Source organism: Anas acuta, chromosome 13 (genome assembly GCF_963932015.1).
Source record: "Anas acuta chromosome 13, bAnaAcu1.1, whole genome shotgun sequence".
Lineage (NCBI taxonomy): Eukaryota > Metazoa > Chordata > Aves > Anseriformes > Anatidae > Anas > Anas acuta.
In genome coordinates this window covers 19,114,786-19,130,470 of record NC_088991.1, presented here as the reverse complement: position 1 = coordinate 19,130,470, position 15,685 = coordinate 19,114,786, and the positions used below count along the sequence as shown (strand labels likewise).

At 39.1% G+C, this 15,685-nt stretch overlaps 1 protein-coding gene across 5 annotated transcripts in view; it reads left to right on the top strand.

The window, feature by feature from the left end:
* LOC137863897 (connector enhancer of kinase suppressor of ras 2-like) overlaps nt 1–15,685 on the top strand; it is a 177,476-nt gene that overhangs the window by 28,845 nt on the left and 132,946 nt on the right. For 3 of the 5 annotated variants that reach the window (XM_068697493.1, XM_068697494.1, XM_068697491.1), the window contains exon 1: nt 9,680–9,863. The exons of the other annotated variants lie outside the window; for them this stretch is intronic. In XM_068697493.1, coding sequence (XP_068553594.1) covers nt 9,695–9,863 — 169 coding nt within the window. In that variant the 5' untranslated portion in view covers nt 9,680–9,694. Of the gene's footprint in view, nt 1–9,679; nt 9,864–15,685 lie in introns of those variants that run through there. 5 annotated transcript variants of the gene reach the window in all.

The window sequence follows — 15,685 nt, the reverse complement described above, 5'->3', positions numbered from 1 at the left end:
ATTTGAATGCATTTTCTGAATGTGGATTTATCCAGAACATAAAACGTGAATACAATTTTATTATTATTTTTATTGAAATGTCCAGAATATGAAATAGAATGGATCTACCACTTTATGAATTAAAGTAATTCAAGCAATTTCTGGCAAAACCATGGTATACTACTGAGTTTTTTTGAATAAAGCAAAGTACTTGAGTAGTTGTTGAAGGCAAACTAAACAAGTAGTACTTCTGTTTAAATGCTGAAAGTACTATGGGCATAGTAAGACTTTCTTATATTTTAGCTATGATAGCTTCACGTATTTTCAACATTATATGAGTTCTTCAGTAATATGTAATCAGTATAAGGGAAAATTAACTGAGCACCCATTGTATATTTTTGCCCCCAAAAGAAAAATTATTCCTGAATTACATTTATTTGCTGCATTTTTTCTATATGCCTACAGTGTACTTTTACCAACATGAACAAGTATTCATCCTGTGTATTACTCATTTCTCCTGCCTATTGATACAGTATTTAAATATTTTTCAGAGTATAGACTGTTTGTCAGGGCTGAATGGAGGACTGTGTATTTATTACAGCTGGAAATAACCATAGATTTCTTTTTCTGGTAATAGTTTTAATTCTAGCTATTTGTCAGTGTCTGCTCCCAATTTGGAAGTGTTGCTAGTTAAGAATGTATGTTTAAAGATCTCCTGGCTACTTTCATTTTAGAAGCAGGGGCAGAAACCTTCTTGCTCTGTAAATATGAGTCTTGAGACTTGCAAGTAGACTCATTTACTATACCTCTTCATTTTTTAAATAAAATTTCAGAATACAAGATTGATTTTGCACATTTTTATATTGGGGCTGATATAGTTGGAGAACTCTGGTCAGCTAGAATGAATGGATTTAAGAACAAATGGCTTTTTACAAGGCTAATGGGAAGTTATGAGTGAAAATAACAAAATAGTGTAGGGAACCCGGCCATCTTTTAAAAAGCAGAGAAACACAGGGGTCCTGTGTAATTGATTTTTCATGGCTGCATTAAATACCATTTTGGTGCTGACTTACTGCCTGATTGCATGGCCAGCAGACATCTGCAAACAATTTGGGCAAATTCTACTGACATTTATGTCCCATATCTGAGGAATTCTGCTGGACATTAGTTTTAATGCATGCGCTGTAAAGCGTTATACTTTGGAGAATTATATGATTGTGTTTATGCAACATTTCTCTCCAAAATGGGGAGCACTATGTATAATTTACCAAGTGCCCCATTAGGTATTATATTATTCTTTTCTGTGCTCATTCAGACATGGAACTGAGCCTTGATTTGTTTTGAACACTGCAAACTCTCTTTCATGTTCCTGCTGAGCTAGTGACTATTTTTGTTTTTTTAAGAAAAAGCTGACATGAAGTTACCTTTGAGGATGTGGCTATGAGCATTGCAGATGACGATTGCAGAGAGCTGGTTTTAGATCTCCTTGTTAACAGGAAAATGTATTCAGGAAGTGTCAATAATGAGCTTGCTAATAATGTAACGGGAAGCTGATGCGCAGGTTGATGTACCCACTTCTATTAAAAGTTTCAATATAATTTTTGAAATCCTGTTTAATTATGAAAGATGAAATGCTAATGATAACATCTTCCTATCAGATATGCTGGAGAAATCTTAGATGGAAGAGAAATGAAGGCTTGACCTTGCTCAGGTGCAGACTTTTGTCTCCATTATGTGGTTCTGCCTGATCTCTTTTTTTTTGAGAGGAAAAATTCAGGCAGCTCCTCTCCGAAGGTATGAGAAGTATGGTCATTGGTGACCACTGGAGCTGCCCAGCTGTTACCTGCTCAACTACAAGGATACTTAGTTGGATTTAGACCAGAGTATGCAGGGACTTGGAGTATCAAGTGCTGAATGCTTATGTTATAGCAATTTTCATTTTTAAGTTGGTTTAGGCACAAAGCTACCTTAGGTACCAAAAAAAAGCTATTTTGTAAAGCAGTTCAAGAGTTATTTTTTTAAGGAATGCTTTATCAAAATTACCCGTTTCATTTCCAGTGGAGTATTACATTGCATACATGACTATAAGGATAGCACTGTTAAGTTTTAGGGCTATGGTGAATTAATTTTATTTTCAGTGGATACTACAATGAGCTCATAAACAGGACACCTACGCTACATTTTCTCTGAACAGAAGCACATAGCTCTTGTGATGTTTAAAAGAAGAAAAATGGAATGTCTTAGTCTTATGAGGTATTCACTAGAATTGTCCCTTTCAAAGGCTTTCAGGTATGTTTGAAAGTCCCAGCTTATGAATAGAGCAGAGAAATTCCAACAAATATTTTGGAAAAATTATGAAAATACCAGTTTAATTTTGGTTGATCAAAACATCAGAGTCAAGTATTTTTACAGCCAGGATGGATTTTGGTCATTTTAATGCAGGGAAAAATACATAATTCTTTGTAATTGTTTTGTATCTCTTCAGTGGTTTTGACTAACAACTTTTAGAAGTGCTTTTTCAATATATATAACTTCACATATTTCTGCCACAGTATATGTTATTTTGGAAATAAAAAAGTTCTATCATTTTTGAGATGTGAAGGGGGTAATTGCTCTTGATAACTGTGTTTTAGGCTTCTGTATGTTACTGTATATCCACCATCTAGTAGTATCCTTAAGTAAAATCTAGCCTTAATAAATATAGAAGATCATTGTGTTGACATTTCAAAAACCTTCTAAACTTCCAGTTTTCCATTTAAAAACTGTTCCCTGATGCTTTGTACTTCAGTGACAGCAAAACATTAATTAACTTTAACTCATCGCTGCTAAGTATGGGCTGGTAAGATCTGTTCTTTTGATCATATATGATAATGCTTTGATGTTACTGAAACTTCAGGGTTTGCAGGGAAGATATGTTAAATATCTTTCTAAGTTCCATTGAAAACATCAGTTTCCAGACCAGAGTGACTGCTGGTTTAATTGGAAATGGAGGCTTCAGAGCACCCTGAGCTATGTCCCACTTGCATCAGAATGCCCCTTGGAGCTCAGAAACCTATAGAGCATCCAGCTCTGTGCAGAGGCCTTCTGCTTCTGTGTGTTAGGTTTTGTTTATCCTGTAGGAAGATGTAGAGAAGAGGTAAGAGTCACCTTACAGTCACCTGCCGTGGGAGCCTGCGGGTTCATGCCCCAGTTAGTGGAAGCAAAGAAGCAGGCTGTGGCTGAAACATTAAACACTCGGCTACTGCCCTTCTCAGTATTTCTCTGTCCTTTCAGAGTGTGTGACAGAAGTTTTGTTGTAACTTTGGTTTAAAGTTTTGGATGGAGCTTGTTTTATGCGTGTGTGGATGAAAGGGGATTAAAGCTCTGCCTGGTGGTGCTCACAAAAGGCCATCTGAATATCTCGCTGGTCTACCACAGCCTTCTAGTTGTGTATGTTCTCTCTGGAGGGCCACAGCTTTTTAATGCATTTCATTATTTGGGAAGTCCCTCTGCAGATCTGGAACCCAATGCTAACTTTGCTGTAGTGTGTGCAGAGCATACTTGTCCACGTGCAGCTCCTGCTGAAGCCTTGCACATCTCACTTCGGAGGTTTAAGGAAGCTGAGGGCCGGGGGTTTAAGTGTTGCTGTGACATTGGTGCAACCCGTCCCCCTGGGGTCACTTTGTAAAACCTTTTCCTACTGTGAGCCACTTGAGGAAAATATTGAAAATCATTGCCTCAGAATAAACTGTTAATTATACGAAAAGCAAAGCAGTCCGATAAAGAGAACATAAACCTGAGGAGGAGGAATCACTGTGTGGAATGGTAATAGCAAGTACAGGCACAGAAATTCCTTCTTACAGGCCATGTGTCTATATTTCGAGTTTCATAGCTGTGACAGGTCAGTTGGTTTCATTTCTTCCACTGTTTTGTTTTTAGGGCTTGATCTTATGCTTGTTTTACTCACTGGCAAATCTTTCTGATCTCAGTGGGGCCAAATTCAGGATATAAAGAGATAAAAGATACTATATTTGATCCCAAACAAAACTGCCTGCAAATATTTACTTTTTTTCACAGTGCTTTCCCATTTTTTATTGCATTTTTATCTTGTTAGCAAATACGTCTGATTTATTTCTAGCACCAAAGCTATGCACTTGAACTTAGATGACAGAATAAAGAAGATATAACAGTTAGGCTGTAGGAATACCAAGGTTGTAACTGGAGAGAATTCAGCTTGAGAGAATGACAGTGGGACTTTTCCTGCTTTTTGTCTTTCACTTAGACAATTTTAGTTGATTTTAAATGTTTTCCAGTGAAATTTGCTTTTTTATTTTCACTTCTACAACCTAGATAATTGTAGCACTGCTTGTTTTTCCAGCCTTTTCCTGCATCTTACTCCTGACATAATGGGGACTTTCACTGACAGTATTTCAGGTGGAGATAATGTTACTCATGCTTTAAGTAGGCAGCTCACATAGTAAATGGTTTTATCACATATAAAACATCAGTCAGCCATGTTTTCACACAATATTAATAGGCATTATGTAGTTAAATGGAATAGTTCAAAACAAAAATTTCAGCTGTTGAACAAAAATCATCTTATTCAGTCACAAAGGTGTTGCCATGTTCCCTTTTCTCAAATTTACTACTTACTGTAATGCATTGATTTTACCATGTCCATAAGTGAATCTCTGCACAAGAGTAAAGATCGTTATTTTACTGCTCAGTGAACACATAAAATACATTTTCTCATATGATTAGGTGAATAAAAATTTAGGTTACATGAATTAAATTCAGATTAATTGAATTCAGAAGGTCCCCATCTCCCTGATTGCACTGGTAACAAGTGTATGTAGAGTTTGCTGTGCATGGAATCATTGAAATTCTGTGCTAAAAATGCCTCTCTGTCCTCCTTTTCTTTCTTCAGGGTTGATTTTAAGCTAGATCATGTCATTAAGCCTGCTTACAGCACGGCTCCACGCACACTCTTACAAGCTCAACAGATGGGGCACAGATCCTGCAAGGAGGGCATGGACCCTTCTGCGCCGTTCCCCTGATGGAGCAGGGGAGGAAGCTATGTGCAGTCTCACGTTGGAGGAGATGTACCGTGAAATGAAATGCTCTGAAAGATGATAATAGCTGTTAAAAAAAGAAAAAAAAAAAAAAAAAAAAAAAAAACACTTTTTTTGTTTTGTTCTGCATTTGAGTTGTGGGACTATAAGCAGCTATGTGCAACTCTGGCTCTCGTACAGATGTTGGGGCAAATGGATAGCATAGAACAAAGCTATCAGATAGTCAAGGTAACTGACTCAAATAATAAAATACCCATCAACTTTTGTAAATCCTAAATTTCTTGTATGGATAGGATGGTATGATCTGTACTCCTCTCAGAAATGTTTGCCGTGGAGAAGAATTTGCTCTGATCCCATACCACTGTAATGTTTGCTTCTTTTTGCCAATGATGTGAATTGCCTTGCATAGTTCTGCTTGTCAGCGTGATTCCTGCAGAATACCTGCAGCCTTAATTAGAGCAAAGTCAACACATTTTAAGAACCCTGAATTCTGTAAAATCTTGTGCTTCATCAGCAAATGAAAATTCAAGCCACAGTCTGCTTTTAAAAATCAAGCCACTGTCTTCACCTGATGGAAAATTCTCTCTGGAAGTGTTGTGGCCTTGCATCAGTCTAAGCAATGACTGGATTTACAGTGATCCCTTCTTGATTAAAAAAGAAAAAGAAAATTAATGAAAACACCAACAAAAAACTGTTTTCCTCATTCTAGATTCTTGAAACAATTGTTTTTCATTTCAGTGACAGAGAAAGGTATTTTAAGTGGGAGAAACAATATTCCTAAAATCATAGAATAATCCAGATTGTATTGGAAAGCAATGATGAGAGTAGTATTTTCGTAATACTAGGAGAATCTTACACACGCATACACACACCAGAGTTTAACATTATGATGTTCTATAAAAATTCGTTATTGTTGTTTTTCCTTTTTCTACTCTTTTTTTTTTTTTTTTTCTCCAAAAGCAAATGACAGATGGAGTATATTGAGTTGAAGCTGGATTGTCCTGATTCTTTAGCTAACCTTATAAAACGTGCTTCCCTGGAATCACATGTACATGGACACAAAAAAACATTGTTTGTGTGTGAACAGCATAAACACAGAGTCCAAATACTTATTCTGGCATTTGAAAATAATCTGAGCTGGTAGTGATGGATCCAGTGGAGTTCTCCAGTCCCTCCAATGCTCCCCTTTTCAAGCCAGGGAGCTGCCTTTTGACATTCAGGGCTCCCGTGGGATTTACCTGACTACCTGACCATGATGTGTGCTTTGCACAGTTCAGAGCCTACTACCCACGGCGAGATTTCGTTTATGTGGAATGGCATTGCTGGAAGTGCAGATCAGAATCAACAAAAAGATTGCATAGTAAGTCAGGGAAGAAAAAGTAAATGGTCTTGATTGAGTGAGGTAGAATTCAGAAAAATAAAAGCAGAACCCCCCAGAACCTTGACAGTGCTAGTGAGAGTACAGCAACTGCTCTTTGGCTCTAATATGCCTGGTAAAATCTCCTTTTTTTTTTTTTTTTCCCCACTCAATATCTTCTAAGGATTTTTTCCTGAGGCTTTCAATAGCTGTCATCTTCTTCTTGCAGGTCTGCAGTGAGTAAAACTGATAACTACACGTATTATTTAAAAATAGTAATGGTGGTAATGAAATTATAATTATGTGATCAATAAATTATGAAAAGAAGAGCTGATGAAATAAGAGCTAGAGTAAAGGTATTCTGAGATGACTGGCAAGGCTCGTGTGCTACATAAAATCTTGTACTCATTTCCAAAGCACTGTGTGTAGTACCTTACTGTACTAAAGCAGAATTTTTCAGAAAAGTATATTTAAAAATATTGACAAACAGAATATCCATCATTTTTTTAGGGCACCTGCTCTTATCTTTAATGAGGGGGTTTCTGTGTTCTGCTGGGGTTTTTGTTGGTTTGTTTTTTAATGAACTTAATTTCCATCTTTTTGTCTGGCTTTAAATTTCAACCAATTTTTCTCTGCAAAATGAAAGTCCTTCAGTTGCTGATATTTCCTTTCTTTGGACAAGTACCCATAAATTGTAGGTGTATCACCTCAGTCTTGTTTTTGACAAGTTAAATGAAGTGAGGAGATTATCTCATGATGTTCCTCTAACTTCTGGACCCTTGTTGCCTGTTTTCTGCATCCTTTTGGACTTTTAAAAATGTCCTATTGTTATAAGCATCAAATTTGGAGGCAGTACCACTTTACTAGTGGTACATCTGGAGGTGGAATCTCTTCCCTTTCCCGTCACTACATTCTTACGTATTTATCTAAGGTTCACGTTATGTCTTTCCCCATAGGATTGTATCCTGGGGCTCATATTAAGTTACTGGACCATCTCAAGTCTTGCTCAGAGTATCTGATCTGCCTGATGTGTGCCCCCATTCTGCAGCTATGCCCTACAGTCTTCAGTCCCCAATGTGTAAAACGTAGTTGGCTGTTTAAAAAATGCACTTTTTTGAATGGGTCAAACGTGTTACGTGATCTAGATTGTGCTGTAAATTGCCCAAACTTCAACAATATTTACAGTTGTACTGATCTTCCTGCAGTCTGTCCAACTTATTTGCAGGGTTCTTATACTTAGTGCCAGCTGAGATTTTTAATGAAGGACGGAATGAAATTGTGATAATTGCACGTCAAAAATAAACCACCTGCCAATGGATGGGAATAATGAAAATATATAAAAACCTGCTTCAAAAGAAGCAATGAAAAAAATAAAAAAGATTAATGATATAATGATGCAAGAAAGGAATTAAATGTGGTTCAAGAATGGCTTGCAAGGTGAAAATGAGGCTTTTTACTCTGTTGCAAAAGCAGACAAGGTGTAAATACAGGGTGCTGGAACTGGATAGGAGAGGTAGAAGGAGCTACAGAGTTTCTTATGCAGTTAAGAGATCAAAAACCTAAGAAAGAAATAATAACTGAACTTAGACATCCTTTGGCCTGCTTCTCTCTTAAAGATTAATTTCAATACCACTTCTGTACATAGTTAATGAATTTAAAAAAAAAAAAATACACAAAAAATGTTCTTCAGGGATCAGAGTTTGGATGTTTAGTTTAGTTTTGTTTTCTTTTCCCAGTGCTGTGTACTATTTCCATGCCTTTGTGTAATATAACTATTGTGAGAGACTTCTTCCCCCCCATTAGCAGAGGCAGACTCTTGGTGAGCAGCCTCAGCAATGCCAGGTTTCAGGGGCTTACAGTCACTGGCTTTTTCTTTTGGTAACTGAATATATGGTTTGTAGGTTCAAAGCGTTCAACATAGGATCCAGTTTTATCTATGGTATTTTGTCAATCATTTTTCTGGATATATTTTAATTTTAAAAAGAAAAAAAAAATCTTCCCTGACTCTTGCTAACAGATTGATTATATTCTCCTCATGACCAAATTAGAAAGCTTTCTGCTTTGTTGGTGAGATGCAATCACAGTTAGACAAGATCGTTTCCTAGAGGTGAAGTTTTGCATAATGTCTCAATAGCATTATTACTCTAAGAGGAATCCCCTGGCTTTCCTTCGGAAGTTAATTAGAGGCTGTGCAGGGAATGAGTCAGACTGAATTGTGTGGCTGAGAGTGCGTGGTGATTACAGAACTGAAATCATACTAATGGCTTCTCTTAGTCTGCTGGTAAAAGCAATTACTGGGGGGTATTTTTACAATAAATCTGAAGCTGTGTAATGTGATTTTAAGAAATACTTTGTCTAAAATAGCATTAAGAAAACAGCATACACCAAGAAAGGGTTGCCTTCCTGCTCTTCCATATTCAGCTGCACGTGTTTTGGAGACAACGACTTCAGGACCTGCACTTGGGCAAGGTTTAAAAAATCCTTCACATGGGAAGTGGTGAATGTGCTTTCTAATATTATAGATCACAGAAATCAGTTTAAAGTACTTGTAAAACAGAAGGACACACTTAGAGATCCTGACATGAAGTTGTTTGTGTCCTCCCCTATTGAGGTAGGCATCGCATTTCGATTCATGTTTTTTAACTCCCACAAAAAAGCAAATTTGGGGATGATATGAACCATGAATGAAAAAAAAAAAGGATTTTTGTGATTTCCTTTCTTTCCATCTAAGAAAAGTCAAGCAAAAGAAAGACTTTATACACTCCTGTGTGGCTTTGACTTGCAAAAGTTATCGATAGAGATGGTGATGGAAAGCTGAGTATAGAGGACTTTGTAGTTTTGCTTATGGTGTGCAGCTTATGTTGCAAGAAGATGAAGATAATCTCCCTGTGAAGATTTTGCTCACATTACTAATACTTTGAATAACGGTGCAATGGCTTCAGGGTTCTCTGACATGCTCTCAGAGCATTTATTATTCCATCGATACCTGAGTATTTTACTTCCCACTGTGTGGTGACTTCTTCAGTTTGTCAGCTCCTTCCTTTTATATACCCGTTGTCAGCTGTGGTTCAACAACACGGTGCTTATGACAGCTCAGACACTGTGTAGTTTTGAGTGCTAAACCTGGGCTGTGCTTCAGACAGATAATATTCCTTGTTTCCCAGAGAACATAGCCCTTATGCTTAATGACTGATTAAATCTGTATTAGGGGAGAACCAAGACTTAGCCTTCCTGTTTTAGAAGTGGAATACTTGACGCAGCACCAACTGTAACCACTGCCTCCTCACAGAGGGCTCTGAGGGTGCTGATGAGCTCTAATTGCCCTGATCAGCTCACCTGGGCCTTCCACCTCCTACCCACCGCCCAAGAGCCCCATGCTAGCCCAGCCTGGGCCTTCAGCCCTCCTACACATAGGTGTGCAGGATTTGCTGCTCTCTATCCTGGCTCCGTGGATGGGCCTTGGACCTGGGACAGAGGTAGGCTGTGCTCTGGCTGACATACACTGGATGATGTTGGATCTTGTCCCCAGTTCTGTGTCTGGCCCTGGCTCTGTTCCTGCCCAGCTTCCCAGCGCCCATTCCCTGACTCTCCCCATCTGTGGCTGCTGGACCCTGCTCCCAGAGCCTTGCTGGGGTCTGCGCCCAGCCACGAGATCTGTGGTACGCATCTGGGGGAGGAAGCAGCTTGAATTTTTTAGCACTTGTGCAGTTATGGTTTAAAGGCATGAAGATTACCGAATGGTATTTCAGACAGGCTGTTGAAAGTCATCACAACATAGCAGAAGAGAAATGAACACAACTGACATCCGTGTTTTCTTCACAGTGCCGTGATTCATATAAATGTCAGTCAAAGAGGAAAAGGGCACTTTAGGTGCTTTCTCCTTTTTAGAAAAGCATTCTTTTTTTAAACCCGCACTTCAAGGATTGTCACAGACTCATGTCGGTGGCAAACCGCTCCCTCTGAAGTTAAACTTTCCTAGTCCCTGTGCTCTGTGATGTTTCTGCTGCCTAATCTTCCTGTTTCCTTTAAGAAAGGGAGGATCTTAGCGTAAGGATTTCTTAAAAGTTCTTTCAAAGCGCCACGCACTGCGGTGTGCCTTAGCGTCTGCTGTGGTTGTTCTTGCAGCGAGCGATGTGGCGCGGTTACGCAGTCACCGTACACCCCGCTGCCTACGCCGCCCTTTTCTGCATCGTGGAGATGCCGAGTCTCTAGGAAAAGTTGAGTAACCCATATAGAGGTTATATGAATGAAGTATCTGAGAGAGTTGATTTTTAAATCATTTTCATGATTCTGTGATAACTGCATCTTCATACACAGGCAGAATTGGAGGTGTTTCTCTGGCTGCCTTTGCCACTGACGCATTAGCTGGGGTAACAGAGATGCAGAGCCTCAAACCTCCAATGCCTTTGGGCTGAGCATGCCCCACGCTTCCCCCTTTAACTCACGGGTTCCACCCTCTCTTGCATTTCATATCTCTTCAGAATATTACATGCAAAACCTCTGAGGACCAAGAAAGCTTTGTACTTTTTTTTGCAAACTTTCAGATCAAAAGTAGGATTCTCTCCTTGCTTGTTGGAAAACCCAGATTTCAAGAGGCTGCTGAAATAGCAAGTTGAACACAGTGCTAGATGGGTTTGCTGCAGGTTGACTTGCTCCCTACCAGGTGATGGATACGAGGCATACATGTCTCAATAGTTAAAGTAAAGCATAACAACTTTCTAACAGCTGAGCTCTTTGAAGGAAATTGGTGATGTGGAGAAGCTGTGTGTCACCGCTTTGGTCCGTCTGTCTCCTTGGCCGTTCCTGGTTCTGTCATTAGGACAGAGAATTCATAATAAGCTCAGCATAGACGGGAGAACTTCTTGTTTGGTTTCAGACTCCCCTTCTTTTCCTCTTTCTTTTCACGTTGAAACCTTGCAAGCGCCTACCTTGTGCTTGGTCAAAAAGGTTCCCAGCTTCCCTCTTCCCACATTTTCTGCAGTCTGTTGCTCTGATAGCACACTCTCTGCTAGCCACTAATTCAGAAATATCCCTGAACCACTAATTCAGAAATTAAGTTGCATAGCTTAATCCTGAAATTACTTTAAGATATAAAAATACAAGCAGGTACAAAATAATTGGTGAGTATCTGTTACCCTGAATTAAGCACTGTGGCAGGAGCTGACAGGTCACAGATGAGCTGTTATTAGATTTTCCTGCTGCCGTCATTTGATCTACTCATTTTTCATCTGCTAACAATAGAGTTGCATTTTGATAACAAGTTTAATTTATCTGCTAATGATTCATTTTGCTGCTTGGATATCTACATCCATTTAGAAAGCTTTGGCCTGTACACGGTGCGGAAAAAAAAAAAAAAGAAAAAAGAGCATGATTGAGTTTAAGTGCAGTATTCATCACAACTATTTTACAAGTAATTGCCTAATTTGAGCATTATAAGCTCCTCTGTTAAACTGTATTTTACATAACATCATTTGTCTTTTGTCTGCTGAGTTGAAAATATAATGTAAAATAACTCCATCACTAGAGGAGATCAGAGCTGTTCTTTACAGGGAGCATGTCTGGAGCACTGTGTGAAATGGAAGCAGGCAATTTATATAATAAATTGCTAGGTGACAATACGAAATTGTTGCAAGCTGTTATTATACTGAAATAATTCTAAAAAGCCTACCTGAAAACAAACCAAACCAAAACCAACAAAGCCACCACATAGCTTCAAATGTGAGGCGACTGCTATACAACCTTTTATTGAAATCAGCCCCAGCATGAGAAGGGTAGGAGACTGCAAATAAGATTGTCAACCTTTAAAAGGTCGACAAGGCAGACAGCCCTTGTGCCGTTGCAGTGGTTGTGCTGTTAGGGCAGGAACGATATTTAAAATGAAGATTTTTGCTTCTTGGACGTCTCTAAAGACCTCCAATTTGGTTTGCTGTTAGAGGGCTGTTGCATGCCACCTATGAATGACTTCGTAAGGCTTTACAAAAAATGGAATGATGCACGACATGTTTAGTAAAGTGCCTCTTACCCATATCTGATGGGAGATTGCTATAAAGATGGTATTTTGGATGAAATCAATCTGATGTGGCTGCCATAAAATCAGAGGAGTGTTTATGAACATTCCCTTTTTGTCCAGCAGGATGTCTTTGCTGCATGATGGTCTCTGCAAATAGTGCTTTGCAGGCTTCTCAACACATAGTCCTTTGCTTTGCTTCTTCCAGATTTCCTCTAGGCATTCTGTCTTAATCTTACAGCTCTAAATATCTACTAATAAATTAATTCATTGTGTACAGGGAGAAAAAAACAAGCAACTAAAGTTGCTCCTTCCAGGAGCCAAATTGACAAATGTTTGTGGGGCGATTGCTTTTTAATGTGTAAGACCTGCTGATTTTGAAGTCACTAAATTTTGAAATCACTTTTCCATAGCTTCTAATACTTGTTTTCATAAAAGAAGCATTTCTCATCCAACTATTAGCATAAACACCCGGTTACTTTCCCAATTCTTGTTCTTTACATGTTGGAGACAGAGATTTTTTTCCTTGCATGACAGAACTGCGTGCCTGAGCGAGTGGTTTTGCACTTCCACACCTCCTTCTGTCAATGCCTTTGTGGTATTTATAGTCTTAATTGTTTTGCACGAAGTTTCACAAAGTTTTAAAGTTAACTACAGCATGAGGCAACAGCAGACAGTTTTGTGCATCTAACAAACATTGCAAGTTTGCTGGGGAAATGTGATAACTTTGTTACATTTAACAAATCTCTCAGATTGCCTGTGCTCAATTTTCATGTCACGTTATAATAATGCAGTGTAAAAAAGCCTGGTTAACCCAGAATTTCTGCTAGCAGCTTAAACTAGGAGTTGCATATATGCTAAATTCATAGGCAGGGAATTGAATATTTCCTAAGGTGCTTGAAACTCGACAAAGCAAGGGATAATTCCTATGAAAGCTTGTAGGAGCAGATGTAGCTGGAGAAGAGCACTGTCCCTGTGGGCTACCTCACTTGTTCTATGTAACTCCACTTTATTATTTTCTTATATGTAGGTCTGTCATAAAGGAAAGCCTGTTGATCAGGAATGCTTGAGATTCTGTCATCGCCTCCTCACTGCTACTATTTCACCTTTTTTTTTTTTTTTTTTTTTCCTCTGAAAGAAGCTTCTTGAAAGTAAAGCCAGCAGTTTCTAATCAGCCTTGAACTGGAGTTACAGTGAGTTGAGCAGAAAATAAGAGCACCCCAAAATGCTCATGTAAATTTTGTGAAGTTTTCTCTCTGAAAAGTCCTCACAGAGCACAGCATAAAGCACCTGGTAACAGCCCGTGCAATTTTTGAGCGGTGCTGTGATAAAGTTGTTCTATGGATTTGATTTTGAATTTCAAGATCTTTGTCAAAAAGGGGATGGAATTTTGTAGCATTTCAGAAAAATCAATTAGGCAGCGTGGATCTGTGGCAGTCTTCTCTGGCCCTGGGTGGGAGAGTGAGACCCGTTGCTCTCTCTGCTCTGGCCACCAGGACTGTCTTGGGAAAGCAGCTACAGAATAAGCAGAAAAAATGGGGATGTGGGCTTGGAGGCTTTGGGGTTTGAGAAAATCCAATGTAGCATCCCAGGCTTTTAAAACAAAAAGAGAAAATTTAAAAATATTGAAGAAAACCAGCTTTTAGAGTGTACTGCAGGTTATTTATATTTGTGGTAAAAACTAAGAACCAGGGTCGTGCTTAGCAGTAATAAAGCTTGTCAGTAAGGAGACTTTGACAGATTTACAACAGAAAAGGAGGAATTACCACATCCTTGACTAATTTTAGTATGAGTAAGTTAAAATGGTGAAAATACATCTCCCACTGCACTGGAGATTTATATTTGCCTTCCTCCTAGCCCCACTGCGTTGCTGTCTGGAAGTCTCCCGGCCACTGGAGTGCTCGGCTCCTTCCCTTTCGTCCTTTCTTTCCCATTACTGATGACTTTCCTCACAGTAGCAGTAATCTGTTAATAGTCCCAGACGGTGTGACCTTTTATATTACTATATTTCATTCAATTTCCAGTGGTCTCGTTCGCAGTCGTACAGTTCTTTTCAGACAATATTTCAGTCTTTATTGACACAGCCTTTTAAGTTTATTGTTAATCATGAGCATGCCGACTGCCATGACTATGGAAATGAAAGGAGCAGTTTGGACAGAGTGTGAAAGAAGCCAGCTTAAAAAGGCAGCAGAAAGGAAATGTGTGCGGGAAGAAGAGAAACTACACCGCGAGACTCGGGAGGTGCCGTGGTGGAGGATCTACAAAGAGTTTGGAGGTGGATTCCCAGAGAGACTGGATGCTTTGCAAAAGAGGGAAGGAAGAGCGCTTAAGATCAAAAAAAGAACAGAGTAATTAAAGGATAATGAGAGTAAGAGCGAAAGAAAAAAGGTGCTTGTGTGTCTGAGAGATAACTAGACTCTACAAAATGGAACTGGGAGATACAGGTAAACTTGAGAGCTACCATATGTTCATGGAATTTATTATTTTTATTTTATTAACTTGCTAATAAACTTTTGAAGGGGATGAATTTTGACCTAGCAAAGTATGCGGATTCCTGGGGGAGACGACCAGAATGCCGAGCTGAATTCAGGTTGTTTAGGAGGGAATACAGTGGACTACAAAAAGAGATGGACTGCAAATTGTAATATGTCTGCACCATTACTGTGCTCTCAGCACCACTCAGCTGCACATTACTAGGAGTGGTGATAGAAATTGCAGGCTAGGAAATAGCAGGGAGTGCTGACACTGCAGGGTGAAATAAACAGGGGAAGGGGAGTCTAAAACCAGAGGTACTGAGATTAAGAAACAGGAGCACAGGCAACTAAACCAAGGCAGGGTTGCTCAGGCAGCATTTGCAAAATGAACAAGAGCTGTGTGGGAAAACAAGCAGAGTTAAAGAGCAAGCGCCAGAATGTGTGAAGACGTGAGGCAGTCATTGGGTTTGTTGGCATCGAGAATGTGGTGAAGATGTGATAGACCAAGAGGATGTAACTTCCCCTGTCTCATTCACAATACTTGGCTGAATTTATTTTGCTTAGGAACACTTGTGAACTGAAATGCATTAGAGAAAAATATAGTTTGAGCAGCGCTTATAGCAAATATTGACATGTTTTCAGAAAACAAAGGGCAAAGTGTATGTTACAAGCTTTTCTTTGCTCCGAGACAACAAAGATTTGGGTGGCTGGTGAAGTCGTCTGCCTGTTCCCTCTCACTTCTGCTTAGAGAAGATTCGAATTTTTCCCAGCTAATCAAGCCCTTGCATGATAACTGTGAGGAGGCACGGTGCCTATT